Consider the following 21,353-nt stretch of genomic DNA (forward strand, 5'->3'; position numbering starts at 1 on the left):
TTTGCATAATCAAGATGACGAGGATATAATTGGTAATTCTACTTGTTGTTTAGATGAGGTTCAACCCTTTTCATGTTATTATAATGATTATGATGAGGATAGTGTTGACGAAGAGTTTGAAATAAATAGGCATAGTGATCAGGAATTTGCTACTCCAACTGAGCTTAATAATAATATTATTTCTAGTTCAAATCCAAATAATTTTAATAATTATTCACCTATTCAAAAGGACGAGGATTTGACTAGAGATTCCCCCGTTTTAGACGATGTAGTATTTCCTTTTGATTACGAAGCTAATAATGGTTAAGAGGAACGAGTATATTTTGAGTCTAGCGATTTAGAAAAAATATACTTAGAAAAAGAAAATGAACTCGTCGAGATGAGTGAGGATGTACCTGACTTAGAAGAATCAATTGACCATTTTCATGAATTAGATGACCTTGAAATTAGGGAAGTTGTGACTAGTCTTTCTAGAGACACTGAAAACTCTAAGTTTGGGGGTGATTATCATTCTCCACGTGATTTAACTCTTAGAAAGGTCCCTCACTTGGGACTTGACATATGTGCCTCAACCATTTTACAAGATTATCTTCATACACGTTTTCCTAAACCTAGTGATTTCCACAAGAGATTTCAGTTATTAGAAACCCATCCTCTGGTTGATGTGGTTTACCCAGGCTACGATACCCAGATTGACTTTGTTTTCCCACCAAATATTTTTCTTCCAAATGTGGGAATGTTTGATTTTCAAATGTGTCGAATATTAAGTTTTGAGACTAAACCTAATTACTTTAGGAGATTAGGGTCGACATACTTGTTTGAGGAAGATCACCACTCTCATTGTGGTCAACTGTGCAAGTCAAATCTGATTGACTTAGAGGATCCTCAATTATTCAGGTTATTATTATGTGCTTCTAAGTTTTTATTTGAGTTTTTCCAGACTCTAGAACCTGAACATTTGGATCTAATCTATGAGGAAATGCAACCCATGAAAATATTTTATTTGGACCTAGTTATAGATCCTGAACCTGAACCACAACTAGATGTAGTTGTCTTTAATAGGAAACTAGACATGGGTATGATTTATTTGTTAATTTTCTTGGCATGTTGCAGATTCCTTTAACTTGTGATAGCTCTATTTGGTTTTGATGACCCACAGATATTTCGGCTATTACTTTATGATTTTATAAGGTGACTAATCCTTTCTTAGTCTGGCTGAAGACATTAAACTTAGCACTTCTTGGGAGGTAACCCAATACTCATGCAACACGATAATATCTTTCCTTAACTCTTTTGCTTCAAATGGTAACAATTTCTCCTTGTTCATGCTTTTAATTTTATCTTTAGAACATTGAGGACAATGTTAGATTTAAGTTTCGGGGTATGGGAGAAACTTTTTAGTTGCATAATTAAACTCCAGAGCCTAGAAATTTATCCTTATTAAGGATGGCACTACCCAATCTAAGTGGATGGAAGCATTTTGGTTGTACGAGTTGAGGGACCAATCTGATTAGATGGAAACATCTAAAGAGTCTATTCATAAAAGCACAGAGCTCAGGTGTTAGAAATAACATGGTAGTTTCGCCATGTCTCATTGAGTCCTTTTCACTTCTATTTTTTCTTTTTAAAATATGTTTCTCTAAGTGATTAGGTGGGGCTCACGATTCAAGTTGTTACCATTGCTAGGGTGAAATAGAGTGATTGAGAAATCCATCAAAGAAAAAAAGTTGAAAATAAAAAATAAAAAATTGAGACCAGACCATCAGACCAACTGGAATAAATTCAATAAAGTCGACCACTGGAACCCCTGTATATGCCAGTTGTGTTGAACTAGAGTTAGGATTATCGACCACTGGTACCCTTGTATATGCCAGTGTGTTGATATTAGTCAGACTGATATCTCAGTCCATTAGGATAGGTTCATTATGGCAGTGGCCTTCAGACAGATATGAGAAACACCGTTCACCTTAGTCAACATCAAAACCATCTATGTTTTTCTATATCCATCTTCTTAATCTATCCATGTGATTTGTTTGATTCTGAGTTTGGATGCGACTATCTGAGTAGAGCTCTATCACTTTATATGAATTTTAGTATGCTTGAGTGCGAACTCGTGTACAACAATTGGAATTTCACATCAGGGTACTTCCTCCTGTAGTCAATAAGTATGCCAACCAAGGAGATTCTTTAGTGCCTTCCAAGGTTCTGTGTAGATAGATAGGGTCTGGAGTATAAAGTTTTTGTGGGTATATCTCTGGTAAGCCCTCCGGAGACAACACTCCGCCAGTAGAGACACCTAGGGGTTCAACCGACGATGCCTGCGACAGTGAGTTAGGATTTTATCTTGCAGATTTGATTTGCTCGGGACTAGCAAATAATAAGTTTGGGGGTGTTTGATAGACGCGTTTATGTGTCTATTTTGATCTCAATTTCATATATTGTTAGTACCCATTTCTGTACTTATTTTGGCATTTTGTGTCTTTGCAGGTGTTTTTGGAGAAATAAAATTTTGCGGCGAAATTGGCACGAATAGTGGTTTTTGCGCTCGTGGGAGAAAATTACTATGCGGAACCCCATTTTTGGATAAGGGGTACTTAATTACTAAGGGGCAACCAATTGATAAGGGGTATCCCTTTACTACTCACCACCACTTGCTATTCGCACCCCAATAGTGGATTAAGGGGACACCATTCTTCTTCATGATTTGAATTCTCAAATTTGGCGGGAGATTTGGATTTCACGGACAGAAATTAGGGTTTGAATTTTTGGAGGTTTCGGACGAGATTCAATCGCCGGAATTTGGTTCAATGAACCTATTTGTATTTAACAGGGATGCTATGGGCAATTTCGATTCAATTGGGCTGGATAATTGGTTCTCGTAAAATAGGGGAATACCTTTCTCGGGTTTGTTAAGACTTTCAGGCGAGAACTAGGGAGAGATTTAACTGGGGATTTTCACGGGAATGGATTACTATAGGCATGTTTCGATGGAACAGGGAAGGTAACTTGGTTGGATTCTAAAAAGTAGCGATAGATTCTCGGATTAGTTAGAACAGTGGATTGGAGAGTATCACGGGATTTTGGTTGAATACATGGAAGTTACCGGTTGGAGATAAGGGAATATTGGTAGTTGTTTGATTCGATATTACCCTTGAGAGAGTCTGGGACGTTGGATTATACTTGGAAGACGCGTGAAAAGCAAAACAGGGAGTGTTTGAACCCGCGTATGAGGATATGGAAAGAATAGATAAAACCCGTAACTTTGGCAAAAAGAAAAAGGAGATTTCTTGGAGATAAATCGGCCTGTGGTATATAAATAGCCTGGGTACGAGTTATAGAGGGGTTGTCTAGAGTTTAGGGACCTGAAGAGGGCCTAAGAAGAAGAAATCAGATTTTTATCAAACTTTGTTTCTGCTGCTGCTGCACAGCTCAAGAACACTAAGAACATTGACGCACGAAAAACAATTGCAGAACAGTATCGTTGTTCAACAGCAGAAGAGCAGTAACGTTTATGTACAACAGTTAATCATTGTTCCTCTTTGTGCCAGAGATCTGTAACACTTTTACACTGTTGCAAATCAGCTGCTTTACACCTTTCACTCTTTTAATCAACTTTTGAGCAACAAACATGTATTTTGAACAAGTGATTAATATGAGGAGCTAAACCCCGACACTGGGATGACGGAGAAAGCCATATTTCATGCGTGTGGTAATTATATTTAATTCTTTTTATTACTTTTTTCATTAATTTAATCGTTTTATGATTTTTCTTAATTAGTTGTGAAGTCGTATGATGATGTATGCTTGGTCTAAGTGCTTTTGATGCATCATGCTAGTGATTTACAGTTAATCTTTTTAAAATCTACCCTGGAAAAGAATTAGAGTCAATAAACTACAGCTATAATTAACTAAGAATTGATTGTTGAACCACATGATATGAGGTTTGGTGGAATCTTGAGTCTCAGTAATCTCTCGACATTGTGACAAACCTTGTGTATATATTTTCTTTATTTTTATTGTTTTCTATTTTTAAGTATGAAATCGATTCTACACAAGTCCGAGTTGAACGGACTTTATCTACCACTACAAATCACATTATTGATCATAGCCAAATGATTGGTTTCGATTATATCCATATGATGGTTGGTAGTTTTCATATGAATGTTATTGAAAATTAAATTGATTACCACTATTCTATGATTGATCTTGTGCTCCGTACATGTTATTTCCATAAGGAAACATGACGACTCACAAGAGCAAAAGAGAAAATAAAACAAAAACTTAAAAAAATAAACAAAAACAAGCTAAACAAATAACAAATCAATTAGTGACTGCTCCTCGGCAGCGGCGCCAAAATTTGTATGGGCCGTCGTAGGATCAACAAATTAATTAAGATATTTCACACTAATTAACTGGTAATCTAGCGGTAGTAAGAGATCGTTCCCACACAGAGCTGTGTAATTGATAGGTTATTTGTATTAGCAAAACAAAGTAAATAGCAAATGGGGTTTTGGTTTTAAGATTAATAAAAAGATAATAATAAAAGAAAGATGATCAAGGAATCCTTCGCCGTTACCAAGCGATAACTGGATTAATATACTTATCTATTGTTCATAAGAACCATTCATCACCAACCGTAGAATAATAGCTAGCTCAGTGTTATCCCCAAAACTCTTTTTACCACGGATACGAAAGCTCTCCAATATAAGATTCTATTCAACTGAACCACCAAGTAGTAGCTCACTCAAGGTGTAATCCAATCGAACGCTTTGAGCTTTGTGAATTAGGTTGATCCCAGTAGTTAAACTCTTATCTCAAGGTTTACTTGTTGGTTTTACCTTCACACACGATTGCTACACAGAATATCTTAGTAAGGTCTCCCGATTTCTACTTGTGTAGAGAGTTAATCGACGATTACTTATCTCATAACTTCCACTAGCAATAGAACAATCAATATACTGATCTAGTAGGCCTCCCAAATCAATATAAGAATCACTCACAAACCTAGATATGGTAAAGACAAATGATGATGATAAAAACTCTCAATAGATTTGTATTATTAATGAAGCTTCTCGCTTAGAATATTGAATTCATCCTTAATCAACAAAGGTTTAGTTTCTCATGATTACACAATTACCCGGTTTCCTCCTAAAGGGGTAAACCCTAAAATATTAATGAAGAACAAAAGTATAATATGAGATGATCGATTCTATGACCTAATACCTTTTTATAGGTTTACATTTCTTGGCTTCCAAGTATTTAGTTCGGTTCAAGAACCCGACCCGAAAACACGACATAACGAAACCAAACGTGCCCTTAGGCTTTCCAAGGTATGCATACACGTTTTCCACTTGCTAAGTTTGTGAACCCATTCCGCAAAATTCAAATTCCAGCAGATATTTTCGGAATTAAGTCTGCGAACCCGGTATGCGAATCCAGTTCGCGGACTTCAGTGTCTTCGGTATTTGATAAAAACTGTTTTGGCCACAACTTCTTCATCCAAACTCGGAATGACCTCATTATTTTTGAATTATTTTTATCTTTCAATTATCTTCAAGATGGTGATAATAAATCCTTAATTTGAATGAGTTAAGATCCGTCTTTGGCCCGTCTCTTGATTTTGAGGGTTTTGCTCCTTTTCGTCGCACTTCTTCCACTTCTCTTGGACTTGGACACTTGGATGCTTGGAATACTTATCTTCCTAGATCTTTTCAGCAATTTGTAGCTCCTTTGTGGATGATTCACCTAATAGAGACAAATGAGAGAAAACTAAAGTAATAATACGAAAATATGCAAGAATAATAGCTAAAGCAAGTATGGAATGGATACTAAAATCCTATGAATTATACACTTATAAAATTCCTCCACACTTAGCTTTTGCTAGTCCTCGAGCAAACTAAATAAAACTAATCCTAAATAGAACAACTCCATGTCGTGATGATATAGTTACTCTTAGCATGAATAACAGACCTTTAAACCCCTAGGTGTCCATAGTGGACGAGTTATAGTCTCGTGAGGGCTTACAAGAGGTATATCCACAAAACCTACTCCAATCTCTTGCCTTGGAAGAACCACTAAGGATAGACACAAAGAAAAAAGCCAAATAATTAGCTTGCATATGTTCTTTAGCTGCAAACATCCCACATACATTCCAATCATCACACATAAGCAATTACTCGCATGAGGCATTCAACCTGATTGCAAAACTCTCCTAAGATAGTCATCGTACTTGTCGCCACGTTTGTCACTACACTCGCATACTGAAATCACATGGATAGATAAGAGAATGGAAATAGAAAAGTGAAGTGTGCAAATGTTGATTAAAGTGAAAGATGTTACCCACAATACTTGTATTAATGTCGTCAGAGGATTCTTATTTATAGCACAATAGTTGAGAGAAGCACCCATTTAACTCAACCACATGATTAGATATTCTAAGCGCATGTTTCTTTTCAGCAAGTATGTGATAGTTGCCTTGGATCTTGCGTTCCACGCTTGCTTAGGCGACGGAGACAGGGACAACGTTTCACACATACTGCTATCAAAGTGTCAAGAACCTCATCAATAGTCATTTTGACTTGTTATATAATGATGATATGGTTTTTATTTTTATCGACTATGATTAGTCCGAAATTCCGGACCTATCATTTATTAATGTCGATGAAAGAAGAGGAGCCTTATTTATATATCTTTTTTTTTTCTTTTTTTTTTCTTTTCTTTTTTCTTTTTTCTTTTTCTTTCTGGCTCACTCTTTATGAGTGTAAGACAACGGGGCTTTCAAATACTCAACCAATAATTACCTTGCTACAACATCCACGGTAGTATCAGGATCCCACCAAATCACTTTAGAGAAACATATAACTGCAAAAATAAAAAGAAAGTGATTCAGTAATGATTAATTGCGAGATAAATCTTTCAAACGACTACCATAGCTTATTTTCGCATTCAATTATGAACGTATATATTTTAGGATTGAAATAAATGGAACTTAATCTATAGCTGTAAGAACTGTTTCAACCTTAGAAAGGTGTAGAATGTCATCCTAAATAGCTCAATATTAACTTTAAAATATGAAGTCTCAAGAATGTAAGAAATCAAAGAGTATGATTTATTTATCTATTTTATATGCAATCCAGACATGCTTAACTACTCCCCCACGCTTAAACTCAAGATTGTCCTTAATGTTAAAAACCGAAAATTCTGATTTCTGACGCAATAGCAAATTAAACTCAAAAACTTTACAAATGGGTAGGTAACTAGGAAAAACATCCTAAACTTAAGTTGTTCGCCTACGTCTTTTCTATAAGGTGTCAAAATTTCATAATTTTTCGGTAAACGGTCTGACTTTTATGGCCTCAGGACTGACTGACATGCAATCTGAAAAAGTTCTAGAAAAATTCCGGAACTCAAATGTCCAGGCCTATCGCTCCAACCTAAAAGACTCCAAATTCAAATTTTCTTTTTGGAAAAGAAAGGTATGGCCGTCCTCTTGAAAATTTGAGGTCAACCACTCAAATAGGATTTTGTATGAAGTCTCGAGAGCTGTTTTGGTGACAAGTGCGCAGTCAGAATTCTCTGACGAGAATTCGTCAAAGCTTTCATTATGGATATAGAACTTGTAAAATTCAAGATGGGAATGAAAGATATGATATGAAAAACTAAGAAAATTAAAAACAAAAGGGATGTAGATACAAAACCGATGGGTTTCCTCCCTCGTAGCGCTTGGTTTAACGTCGTCAAAGCCCGGCGTTATTGTTATCGTCCGTACACCAATAATCTGAAGATTTGGTAATGCTTCCAAATAACAATCTGCAATTCAAACAACAGCTTCACAAAGACGTTAGCACAAAATATAAATATTGAAGTTATCTATTTATTGAAGTTTCCCCCACACTTAGTCCTTTCTACACTCGGAAGTGGATAGAGAACATAGAATTCGGGAACTTCAAAAGGTTCCTCAGCTTGGTGAACCTGCACAATCTTATAATCAAACACATCAAGCAGTGGATACTTAGAAGTAAAATAATCCGTTAAAACTTTGGAAGCACACAACTCCAATCCTAAGTGAGGTATTTTCTTAAAAATTGGGTTAACAACTCTTTGAGAATCTACTTCAATTGGAGGAAAAGGATCAATAGATATAGAATTACGCAAAGGATTAAACAAACCTTGTACCAGATCCTCGTTAATTATCTCCAATTAATTATTTACCTCAAGTATATCGTGGTCCTCTATCGAACTATTATTATCTAGCTCAATTGGGTCTTCCACGACTTCAATCAATTTGATTTCATTCCCATTCTCAATCTCTTCAACAATTTCATCATCGGAATCGGAATCCTCTCCCAAAAAGTCTAGTTCATTGGTGCAAATCCTAAAATATTCACTTTTGTACGTTACACCATTGATAACAACGGTTATGTCATATCCATTCTCCTCATTTTGAATATGCGAGTGATCGTTATTATGATCCGGAGTAGGAATAATCGTATCATTGTTACTAGGACTTTGTAAAGGTTGCTCATCTTCTTCAGAATCTTCATCCTCCATAGGAATTTCAGAATTGTTGTGGTTCTGGAACCATACTTATTTTTCATTCCTTGTTTCCTTGAGTTGAGAAATTTGTATTTTTAAGTTGTCCACATTCCTTTGAATTTCCTGAAGTTGCTCGTATTGTTTCTGTTCAATTGTATGGATCATTTGTTGATATTTCTCTAATCCTTCATAATATTTTTCCATTTGCACATGAAGATCTTCCATCATGGTACACATTTCTGCAACACTTGAAGAACTAGGATTAGAAGCATAACTATCCTCACATCATTGTGATTGTTCACGTACATGCCCGTCATAAGGTTGTTGATATGTATGTGAATATCCATAAGGTTCATTGGGATATTGATCATATCCAAAAGATTGGTTTTGATTATATCCATAGGATGGTTGGTAGTTTTCATATGAATGAGATTGAAATCAAATTGATTACCACTACGATATGATTGATCTTGTGCTCCGTACATGTTATTTCCATAAGGAAACATGACGACTCACAAGAGTAAAAGAGAAAATAAAACAAAAACATAAATAAATAAATAAAAACAAGCTAAACAAATAACAAATCAATTAGCGACTTCTCCCCGGTAGCGTAGCCAAAATTTGTATGGGTCGTTCGTAGGCTCAACAAATTAATTAAGATATTTCCCACCAATTAACTGTTAATATAGCGGTAGTAAGAGATCGTTCCCGCAGAGAGCTGTGTAATTGGTAGGTTATTTGTATTAGAAAAACAAAATAAATAACAAAGGGGGTTTTGGTTTTAAGATTAATAAAAAGATAATAATAAAAGAAAGATGATCAAGGAATCCTTCGCCGTTACCAAGCGATAACTGGATTAATATACTTATCTATTGTTCATAAGAACCATTCATCACCAAACGTAGAATAATAGCTAGCTCAGTGTTACCCCAAAACTCCTTTTACCACGGATACAGAAGCTCTCCAATATCAGATTCTATTCAACTGAACCACCAAGTAGTAGCTCATTCAAGGTGTAATCCAATCGAACGCTTTGAGCTTTGTGAATTAGGTTGATCCCAGTAGTTAAACTCTTAGCTCAAGATTTACTTGCTGGTGTTATCTTCACACACGATTGCTACACAAAATCCCTCTGTAAGGTCTCGCGATTTCTACTTGTGTAGAGAGTTAATCGACGATTACTTATCTCATAACTTCCACTAGCAATAGAACAATCAATATACTGATCTAGTAGGCCTCCCAAATCAATATAAGAATCACTCATATACCCTAGATATGGTAAAGACAAATGATGATGATAAAAACTCTCAATAGATTTGTATTATTAATGAAGCTTCTCGCTTAAAATATTGAATTCATCCTTAATCAATAAAGGTTTAGTTTTTCATGATTACACAATTACCCGGTTTCCCTCTAAAGGGGTAAACCTTAAAATATTAACGAAGAAAAAAAGTATAATATGAGATGATCGATTCTATGACCTAATACCTTTTTATAGGTTTACATTGCTTGGCTTCCAAGTATTTAGTTCGGGTCAAGAACCCGACCCAAAAACACGACATAACGAAACCAAACGTGCCCTTAGGATTTCCAAGATATGCATACACGTTTTCCACTTGCTAAGTTTTCGAACCCATTCCGAAAACTTCAAATTCCAGCAGATATTTTCGGAATTAAGTCTGCGAACCCGGTATGCGAACCCAGTTCGCGGACTTCACTGTCTTCGGTATTTAATAAAAACTGTTTTGGCCACAACTTCTTCATCCGAACTCGGAATGACCTCATTATTTTTGAATTCTTTTTATATTTAAATTATCTTCAAGATGGTGATGATAAATCCTTAATTTTAATGAGTTAATATCCGTCTTTGGCCCGTCTCTTGATTTTGAGCGTTTTGCTCCTTTTCGTCGCACTTCTTCCACTTCTCTTGGACTTGGACACTTGGATGCTTGGAATACTTATCTTCCTAGATCTTTTCAACACTTTGTAGCTCCTTTGTGGATGATTCACCTAATAGATATAAATGAGAGAAAACCAAAGTAATAATACGAAAATATGCAAGAATAATAGCTAAAGCAAGTATGGAATGGATACTAAAATCCTATGAATTATACACTTATAAAATTCCTCCACACTTAGCTTTTGCTAGTCCTCGAGCAAACTAAATAAAACTAATCCTAAATACAACAACTCCATGTCGTGATGATACAGTTACTCTTAGCATGAATAACAGGCCTTTAAACCCCTATGTGTCCCTAATGGACGAGTTATAGTCTCGTGAGGGATTACAAGAGGTATACCCACAAAAGCTACTCCAATCTCTTGCTTTGGAAGAACCACTAAGGATAGACACAAAGCAAAAAGTCAAATAATTAGCTTGCATATGTTCTTTAGCTGCAAACATCCCACATACATTCCAATCATCACACATAAGCAATTATTCGCGTGAGGTATTCAACCTGATTGCAAAACTCTACTAAGATAGTCATCGTACTTGTCACCACGTTTGTCACAACACTCGCATACTGAAATCACATGGATAGATAAGAGAATGGAAATAGAAAAGTGAAGTGTGCAAATGTTGACTAAAGTGAAAGATGTTACCCACAATACTTGTATGAATGTGTTGGGATATATGTTTTAAAATAACTCTTTTATACATTTATATCAACAATTCGAGCTTAGCCCAGTGGTTAAGCATTTTGGGCCTGGAGGGTTAGGTCTCAGGATCGAATCCCCCTACTGATTGTGTATATATATATAACATTAGTCCGGGAGCGGGGCCTTGGGGGGTCTTAGGAGGTCTCTTGAATTTGGAAGGTCTTGGGAGGTCTCTTAAATTTGGAAAGTATTTTTGATGTTTTTAAAAGATTTTTTCAAATCGTTTTTACTGCACTTAATTATGTTTTAATTGCGCTAATTATGGCATGATTTATTTTCTCGTTTTTTGACTGTTTAGAATGGAATTTTAATTGCAACAATTAATCCAATTTATTCTCCATTAATCTGCATTAACTGCCTGGTTATAAAAACAGTTTTGAGAACAGAAAGAAGATACAAGTTTTTACACTTTTGTTTTTCTGAGAATTAAGAGACCAAAAATACTGAGCAAGAATAGAGAGAGTAAAAGTGATCGATTTCTCATTGTGTGTGTGAGAGATCGAAATAGAATTTTTCTCGGCAGTTTTATCCTGGGAGCGTTGTGACGGAAAAGAACTGCTTGCACAAAATTCAAGGCAGAGCCACAAAACGTCCTAAAGAGAGCGACCTGGTCGTGACTCAGCCGTCACTTTGTTTTGTGTCTTAATCTCTGTTTTGCAGGTGTGAAATCGGCAATTGTTCCAACAGAATATCGTCAAAGGATTCTTATTTATAGCACAATAGTTGAGAGAAGCACCCATTTAACTCGGCCAAATGATTAGATACTCTAAGCGCATGTTCCTTTTCAGGAAGTATGTGATAGTTGCCTTGGATCCTGCGTTCCACGCTTGCTTAAGTGACGGAGACAGGGACAACGTTTCACACATACTGCTATCAAAGTATCAAGAACCTCATCAATAGTCATTTTGACTTGCTATATAATGATGATATGTTTTTTTTTATCGACTATGATTAGTCCGAAATTCCGGACCTATCATTTAATGATATGGGGCATTCAAATACTCAACCAATGATTACCTTGCTACAACATCCATGGTAGTATCAGGATCCCACCAAATCACTTTAGAGAAACATATAACTGCAAAAATAAAAAGAAAGTGATTCAGTAATGATTAATTGCGAGGATAAATCTTTCAAACGACTACCATAGCTTAGTTTCGCATTCAATTATGAACGTATATATTTTAGAATTGAAATAAATGGAACTTAATCTATAGATGTAAGAACCGTTTCAACCTTAGAAAGGTGTAAAACGTCATCCTAAATAGCTCAATATTAACTCAGATTGCATGTCAGTCAGTCCAAAAAACTTACTAAAATACTCTAGCACCTTAAAAGGGTGAAACTTAGCATCAGCACAATGACGGAACACATAAGTTGGGCCCATGGGCTCAGCCTTGAGCACAAAGTTAAGATGCTACGTGTAAAACCTCTGATAAATGTCCCCACTTGGTCCCTCTCGCTAAGTACAACACAACAGTCTTGCTGCTTTCTCTTTTTCCTCCCAGGCTTTCTCTCTAAGTTTTCTTGAACAGGGTTTTGAATCTACTAACACTAAAAATGGAAGAGTTATCTCTTGAAGATCCATCTGTTTTGCTTGAAGCCGCTTCAGAATTCGCATTGTATCCAGGTACTCTTCAATTTTCAATACTACTGCTTTTCGAGTTGTTTCTTCATATCTCTATTATAAAAAAAAAATTTAAACTGTGAACTTCAATTTGATTATCATGATTTAAATACAGGTGTTCAAAATGATGAATCAGTTAAGAATTTACTTGATAGATTCCCACTGCCACTCATATTCAGGTATTATTCTAAAATTATATTGCTCAGAAGCTTGAAATATTAGGGCAAACTTATTTTTAATGATGTTATATTGTTATTAGTGTTTAACACTGAACTGATTTCACTATTTTATACCATTATAACAGTGCTTTACAAAACAAATCTGATGTTCCTGGCTTAGAAAGTACACTACTTAATTGTTTAGAGCGGATTTTCAGAACCAAATATGGGGCCTCTCTTATTCCACAGTATACGGTATGTTTTAATGTTTTACTTTCTTGCGATCATTTCAGTCAAATGCTGGAGTTTGGTATCTTATAAGTGGGAAATTTTCTGCATATAAGATGGCTTGATTCGTAGATTTAGTTGTTGATAATTTTGTATAGGAAAACTAAGTTTCGTTGTTTTTTTTTGTTCAGACTTTTATACAAGTTGGTCTTTCTGCGGAATCACAGTCAGTAAGATGCTTAGCATGTAAAGCGGTAGGTTAATTCTTTTCTAAATACTACTTTCTTCTTGTATTAGTGTCTTCTCTGTATACTAGAGTTTTATGCTAGTGCATTGCAATCTCATACCTGTGGAGCAACTTGATATCAGAATTCTGGCGCAGTTTATTTATGACTTTATACATGATAGAGGAGCAAGGGTTCTGGTTAGGTTGTTTGACCCCTTGGTGACATATGATGTACAATCTTATGTTCTGATGATGCTGTTACAGGTGTCTTGTCTTTTGGACAATGATGATAAAGTTGCTGATACTGCTGCACAACTTGTTATCGATCATGGCCTTTATGCATCTTTACTTGACTTACTTACTCGTGGGTATGTAAATAATTAAACTGTTTCCAGCCACCGATATAGTGAGAATGAACTTATGCAAAATGTCCTGGTAAAAAGACCAAGCAAATGAATAGGCTGCTCGTTGGAGAGAAATTATTCCAAGGATCTGTAATGGAGTAAAAAGAGAGATATGCACACACCACATCTTTGATTATTGTTGCACTATGAACTTCAAATTTCGTGGTTTTTAATTGAGTTAAAAAGCACAGTTAAATCTCTTTCTATTCTCAAGCGTAGATTGCTTGATTTTTGTCTTTTCACACATTTGGGGCAGGAGTCTATGATCTGGCCCAATCGCTTGCGTTATTTCAGTCTGTCCTTGCACTTTTAGAAGATTTATTTTTTTTACTAGGACTTTCATTTCGTTTCTCCCCCAAATAATTTCTCTTCTCAAGATTTATTTTTCTTTTAGTTTGCAACTAGCAAATTTTTGATAATAAACTCATGGCAGATTAACTTTTTGTACTCGTAGGGATGAATTAGTCGCAGCAGCATCAACAAACGCTATAAAGAGTTTGGCTAGTTTCCCTAAAGGCATAGTAAGGATCTTTTCAACTGCTGTGGTCTGTTGGTTGGAGCTTTTGATTATTGAGTTTCCTGTTACTTGCACTAGTGGAGTTTAACTTTTATGCCAAATGTATTTAGGATGTCATCTTTCCAGCAAATGTCGATGAATCTACACACCTCAGGAATGTTGCAGCTAATTGTTCATCATTGGTACGATAGTTTTCGTGTTTATATTTTATTATGACTCTTGATTTTTCAGATTATATCTGCTAAGCTGGTTGTATCCTTTGGCCCAAGCTGTCGTCCCATCGTTATGTTTTTAGCTTGCATGTTCTGTTTATCACTTAGTTGGTTTCAAGTAATTTCCTTCATCCAGTTCGATTATTTGGAGCTCTTTTGCTGTCCTTCAGTAACTCGTTCTACATGCCATATGGATTTTTACCCTTCATATATATGCATGTTTGATTGTGGTCATCTACTGAGTCTTAAAGTTAATGACTTAGTTTTTAAATGCTGTAACATCTTTCAGGGACGGGTTCGTGTCATGGCTTTGATTGTGAAGCTGTTTTCTGTTTCCAGTTCTGTTGCATCAAGAGCACACAACTCAAATCTTCTTAATTTATTAGAGGCAGAAGTTGACAGCAAAAATGATATGCTGACAACTTTGAGTGTCTTGGAGCTCCTTTACGAGGTAAAGTACAATTCTATACAAGTGTGAGCTTATGATATTACACTGTTGCCTGTAGGTATTGATTGGTTTTGAAGTTGTGCCAAAATATAGTTCTAAAGTTTTGGATTCTCTTTATTGACTATAAAAATAACTCCAATTAATGTAGTTGTCAGAAATCCCACATGCTGCAGAGTTCCTCTCTAGAAGCACTCTTCTCCAGTTATTGACCACCTTAATCAGGTATTTTCAAACATACTCTTGACTTTGATATTTATTGAGTTGTTGTTTAGTTCCACAACCCTTAAAATATTTCCTGTGAAACTCATATTGTAGTGATGCATCCGTGGAGTCAATTTTACGATCAAGAGCAATTATGATCAGTGCAAGGCTTCTTTCTTCAGAGGGTTTATCATGCCTCAATGAATCTAGTAAGCCTCATTCCACATTTGATATTTTTAAATGTCTTGCATTTGATTGCAGTGTCTCTTACACGTATGATTAAATTTTATCGTGTTTTTTCTGCATCTAGATGTTAAGGCGGTTCTAGAAGCTTTAGATTCAAGATTGGAGTCTTTGAAAGGTCAAGATGCAGACGAATGTGAGACTGCGCTGGAGGCACTCGGTGAAATTGGATCCTGTAAGTATTCACCATCCTTACGAAACAATGGTGTCGAGCGTTTTATGTTAGTTTCCTTGGGATGTGCCGCACATGCTCTTTTACGAATTACTTTCCGACTAAATTTTGAGATGGTGAATATCATTCTCTATTCGAGTTGGGTAAGGCCTAACGCCATTATTTATCTACAAGAAATGTGACATGCAGCTGAAGCTCTCTCAGCATTAACCGAACCTGTTCTAGACTTGTGTATGAAATTATTCTTCTGTCGTATGTTTGGTGACTTTGTTCATGAGTCATCAGCGAACACTTAAACGTGTTTTTGAGATTGTGATGGTTTGTTAATGTTGTTGATTCCTCAGCAAATCAAGGAGCTGTACTGCTACTATCAAGCTCATCACCTGTGGCAAGGCATGTTGTTGAAGCAGCCTTTGATCGGCAAGGACGTGGTGCGCAGCTGGTGAGTAGGATTTTACTTTACATGTGAAATCTTCCCATGGACCAAAATAAATTTTGACTGAAAGTAATGATGAGTTGTTTTTGCATCAAAAGTTGCTATCATTCTGTGTTATAGCAGTATATTTATTTTCATAAGAACTGATTTGATTCTTATTCACGGCCAGCAGGAGCAACCCGAAATAACGATTCATTTTCCAGACTACACTGATCTTCACATATCCAAATGATTTTCTGGAATATTTATATACCGAATTTGTTGTCATATTTCTGTAGCATCTTCAGAAAGATCTGAAGTTTTTACTTGTCTCAGGCTGCGCTACATGCTCTTGGAAACATCTCTGGAGAGAATCGATCAGATCATAGCAAATTGCTGAATGACACAGCCGAAGAATGCCTTCGTCGGATTATATATGATACAGCAGGCGAAAGTCCTAAGCTGACACCATCTGTTAGTGCCCTTCTTATCTTTGCAGTAGTTGTAAAAAAATGAGCATTTGAGCAGGTTGATTAGTCTTCAGTCACTATTGATTAGTCTCCTAGGACTGTTTACATGGCCACCCGTTGCATGAATTTTATAGACTGAATTGCATACTCTGTAGGGCCAACTTATGTTGTTTTCCCTTTCTTGCATAGTTTTAAATGCTTGGGAACCTCATGCTTGTTTGCTTCTTTTGTGATGTTCACACTTTTGAGAAGAGTATGATTAAAGTTGATGATGCATTTGACAGGGTCTCTTTCTGTCAGTTCTGCGTCAGGATTCAGAAGTTCGTTTGGCGGTGAGAACTTTTGTCATATCTTTTTTTTTTGGATGCAAGGGAAATTAGAACTGATGGTTTATCTATTTGAATTTTTTCAGGCATATAGACTGTTAACTGGACTTGTGGCTCGGCAATGGTGCTTGCAACAGATTTGCTCGAAGCAAGAGATAATAGATATAGTGACTGATCCTCACACTGAGTCCACAAAAAATGGTCTACATTCTGAACCTTTTTTCCCCCTCCACTTCAGCATTCGAACACCATTGATGTCATGGTGGCATTCATTATTCGTAGTTTTGATGCTTATTGACCAATTGTAGGATCACTTTATAATCTTTTTTAGTATCATTAGAAACGTATACAGCCATGAGAACCTAGAGTTTCTGCTATCTGTTTCTCATATTATTACGTTAGAAGAATAACAAAAATGATATGCATTTTCATCTCTTCTCAGGTATGGAGGCTCGGTATAACTGCTGCAAATCGATTTACAGTGCATTATCTGCTTTAGATGCAACACATCCTTCTCTCATTAAAATAGCCACAAAGGTATGCACAGTATCCACCTAACTGCATTTGTCAATCTGATTCCTCCCACCACCATCAATTATTGCAAAAATAATATGTAAAGAGCCCTGAAGTTTAGAGGCTAAGCTAAAGCTTAGGGTTGTTTATGTTGTGGATCCAGTGGGGAATTTGGTTTGATTCCTCTTCACTTACTAGTGTTCCCCAGGCATCCGGCTATTAGAAGAATACAGCTAACTAATTGGTTGTCGGCCATTTTTCCTATGGCATGGATGTTTGTAAATTTGTTCCAGTAGTACACAAGATAAAACTACTTGATTATTTAGAAACTATTTTTTCGTTTTCAGTTGCAGGAAGCAGTGAGAAGGGGTCCTTATCTATCTAGGGATAGGATGGAAGCTCAGCCTACTGTAGCGACATCTGATAGATTTTAACTTTGGAAATGAGAGCTTGAAAGTTTTAATGCCACCAGATGATCAAAATACCTAACTATCTTTTTTCTTCTTCTTTTGAATAGCTGTATGTGGCTCTCAGTCTTCTCGAAACTTGTTTCAAAAGTGAAAAGACATTATGTTATTATGTATGTCTGTCAGAAACATCTTTTCTTTTTTTCAAATTATGATATGGATTTTCAAATTATGATATGGATAAAATTTTGTAGAAGTGCTGCCATAGTGCTATTTTGTTTTTTTCTTTCTTTTTGTTACACTAGTTTAGTATCGACATTACTATATAGGCAAACGGCAAACCAAATAGCCAAACTATGTTTTTTGGGTCACGACCCCTGCCCTTGCTCATTTAAGGATCTTGTTATGAAACAGGAGGAATTAGCTGCCCTGTAGATGATGATGATGGAGAAAGAATAGAAGAGGAAGACGAACAAATTTCATGCAGAAATCCTAATCATTTAACTCGTATATTATGATGGATTTTTAAAGAAGAAAACACAATCCCCTGGTACTGTAACAGCAGTCCAACCAACTTGGCCGGGTAATGAAACTTCGCCCACCTTGTTTCTTCCAAAATGTTCTTCACAACCAACGGCTTTACATGCCATTCGTAATTATCCCTTCAAACATTCTACTTTCTCCCACCACCTCTAAATTATTTCAAACATTCACTAAATTTAACGAAGAAGAGATAACACGATCCCTCCATAATAACCTCACACCAACACCATACCCACCATCTGCATTCACTTACTCAAAACTCTTATCGGAATGCAGTTCCACAAATTCTATCACTCATGGACAAATAATCCAAGCACCCATAATCAAATATGGATTTTTGAACGACATCAATGTCAGTTACAAGTTAATCAATTTCTACACAAAGTGTCAGATTTTTGGTTGTGCTCGGAATGTATTTGAAGAAATTGCTGAACCAGATGTACTTTCTTGGTCTGCTCTTATTTCTGGGTATGTGCAGAATGGGTTTTCCTTTGAAGCAGTTTCTGCTTTTCAGAAAATGCATTCATCGGGTGTGCAATGTAATGAATTTGTTTTTTCTAGTGTACTTAAAGCGTGTTCAGGTAGAAAAAATTTGAAACTAGGAAAACAAATTCATGGGATGCTGATCAAAACATGTTTTCAGTATAATGTGTTTGTTTTAAACACTTTGCAAACTGTGTATGCTAAATGTGGAGAGCTTTTGGATTCACGGAAAGTTTTCGATGAGATGCCCGAGCGGAATATTGTTTCTTGGAATGCATTATTTTCTAGTTACGTGCAAAATGATTGTTGTGCAGAAGCAATTTCTCTGTTTCAGGAAATGATTGTCAGCAGGTTGCTGCCTAATGAGTTTAGTCTTTCAAGTATCTTGAATGCATGTACAGGGTCGACGGATTACGGCCAAGGAAGGAAAGTTCATGGGTATCTAATTAAGCTTGGTCATTATTCAGATTCCTTCACAGCAAATGCTCTTCTAGACATGTATGCCAAATTAGGAGACCTTGAGGCAGCTAAAACTGTGTTTGAGGAAATTAGGCAACCTGATATTGTTTCGTGGAATGCTATTATTTCCGGCTGTGCTCTGCAGGAAGACCATGATTGGGCGTTAAGATTGTTTGTGGAGATGAAATTGGTGGGTACAAATCCGGACATGTTTACTTTTTCTAGTATTCTCAAGTTCTGTAGTGAAATGGGGATGAAAGAACTGAGTATGCAGGTACACTCTGATTTGATCAAAAGGGACATTGGGTCTGACTTCATTGTGGGTGTTAGCCTGGTAGATGTGTATTCAAAGGGTGATCTTATTGAGGATGCAAGAAAGGTTTTCGATACACTTCCTAAGCATGATGTGATTGCATGGAATGCAATGATTTCAGGATACTCCCAGAGTGGGAATGACGGTGAAGCTTTATTTGTCTTTGTTGCCATGCAGAAAGAAGGTCTTGGCTTCGACCAGACCACTTTATCAGCAGTTCTTAAATCAACTGCTAGTTTGCAGACCGATATTGTGACTAGACAAGTGCATGTTCTAATTGTGAAATCAGGACTCCAATCTGATGATTACATCATCAACAGTCTGGTCGATTCGTATGGGAAGTGTAAGCTATTAGTGGAAGCAAGGAGATATTTTGAGGAACACCCTTCTCGAAATGTGGTACCCTTCACGTCTATGATCACAGCCTTTACCCAACACGGGGAAGGAGAGGAAGCTCTGAAACTGTTTCTGAAAATGCTTGATTGGGGGGTCACGCTTGATGGCTTTGTCTACAGTAGTCTTTTAAATGCTTGTACGACTCTATCTGCGTATGAACAAGGGAAACAAATCCATGTTCATATATTGAAATCAGGGTTCATCTCTGGTTTCACTGGTAATGCATTAGTAAACATGTATGGTAAGTGTGGAAGCATAGAAGATGCACACTGTGCTTTCTCAGAATTACCAGAGAGAGGGGTTGTTGCTTGGTCCGCTATGATAGGGGGACTTGCACAGCATGGATGCGGGAAGGAAGCCCTAGACATGTTTAATAAGATGTTAAATGACGGTGTTTCACCAAATCATATAACCTTAGTTAATGTTCTTTGTGCTTGCAATCATGCTGGTCTTGTTACAGAGGCTAAAAGAGTTTTTGAATCAATGGAACTTCTGTTCGGAATAAAACCTTTGCAAGAACATTATGCATGTATGGTCGATCTCCTAGGTCGTGCTGCGAAACTAAATGAAGCAATGGAACATGTAAGAAAGATGCCATTTGAAGCTGATGCTTCCATTTGGGGTGCACTTCTTGGTGCATCAAGAATTCATGGAGATCTCGAACTTGGCAAGTATGCTGCTGACAAGCTCATCGTGCTTGAACCAGAGAAATCTGTAACACACACACTTCTTGCAAACATTTATGCAGCTTCAGGTGATAGGAGTGGTGTTTCGGATGTTAGAAGACTGATGAAAGATAGTAAGGTAAAGAAGGAACCAGCAATGAGCTGGATCGAGGTTAGGGATGCAGTACATACATTTATGGCTGGGGATAGAAACCACAATCGAGCTGAAGAGATTTATGCAAAGCTCGACGAGTTGAGTGACCTTTTAAGTAAAGCTGGTTATGTACCCAGGGTTGATGTCGATCTTCATGATGTGGATCGAAGTATGAAGGAGGAGCTTCTTTCTCACCATAGCGAGAAGCTTGCAGTGGCTTTTGGGTTACTTGCCACAGCACCAGGAGCCCCAATTAGGGTAAAGAAGAACCTTCGGGTTTGCATTGATTGCCATACTGCAATCAAGTTCATAAGTGCGATTGTTTCAAGGGAGATCATAGTTAGAGATATCAGTCGGTATCATCATTTTAGAAATGGATCATGTTCTTGTGGGGATTATTGGTAATATTCATGGAGTAAATATATATTGATTGTCTAATTTTATTTCCGTTCTTCTGTAAAATACATTTTCTCCCTGCAGCTCAGGTTTTCGGCTTATGGGTGTTGATCAATTCAGTTTCCATGTCTTAAGTTTTGCTGTCTGTAGTGCAGTGTGGAGTACAGAAATACACTCAAGG

The 21,353-nt window shown here is 36.6% G+C and overlaps 2 protein-coding genes across 2 annotated transcripts; both read left to right on the top strand.

The window, feature by feature from the left end:
• The first annotated feature begins 12,677 nt into the window (after positions 1–12,677).
• Positions 12,678–18,019, top strand: LOC113348797. The gene is made up of 17 exons (XM_026592668.1): positions 12,678–12,826; positions 12,939–13,002; positions 13,128–13,236; positions 13,401–13,463; positions 13,700–13,803; positions 14,294–14,360; positions 14,467–14,538; positions 14,858–15,019; positions 15,165–15,238; positions 15,332–15,426; positions 15,528–15,635; positions 15,977–16,074; positions 16,384–16,521; positions 16,802–16,849; positions 16,930–17,044; positions 17,286–17,380; positions 17,704–18,019. The coding sequence occupies exons 1-17, from the start codon at positions 12,757–12,759 to the stop codon at positions 17,788–17,790; spliced, it is 1,569 nt and encodes a 522-aa protein (XP_026448453.1). The 5' UTR covers positions 12,678–12,756; the 3' UTR covers positions 17,791–18,019.
• Positions 18,020–18,140: 121 nt separating this feature from the next.
• Positions 18,141–21,288, top strand: LOC113348799 (putative pentatricopeptide repeat-containing protein At5g52630). Its single transcript, XM_026592669.1, has one exon. The coding sequence runs from the start codon at positions 18,350–18,352 to the stop codon at positions 21,179–21,181; it is 2,832 nt and encodes a 943-aa protein (XP_026448454.1). The 5' UTR covers positions 18,141–18,349; the 3' UTR covers positions 21,182–21,288.
• Positions 21,289–21,353: the final 65 nt, after the last annotated feature.

This window comes from Papaver somniferum, chromosome 2 (genome assembly GCF_003573695.1).
Source record: "Papaver somniferum cultivar HN1 chromosome 2, ASM357369v1, whole genome shotgun sequence".
NCBI lineage: Eukaryota > Viridiplantae > Streptophyta > Magnoliopsida > Ranunculales > Papaveraceae > Papaver > Papaver somniferum.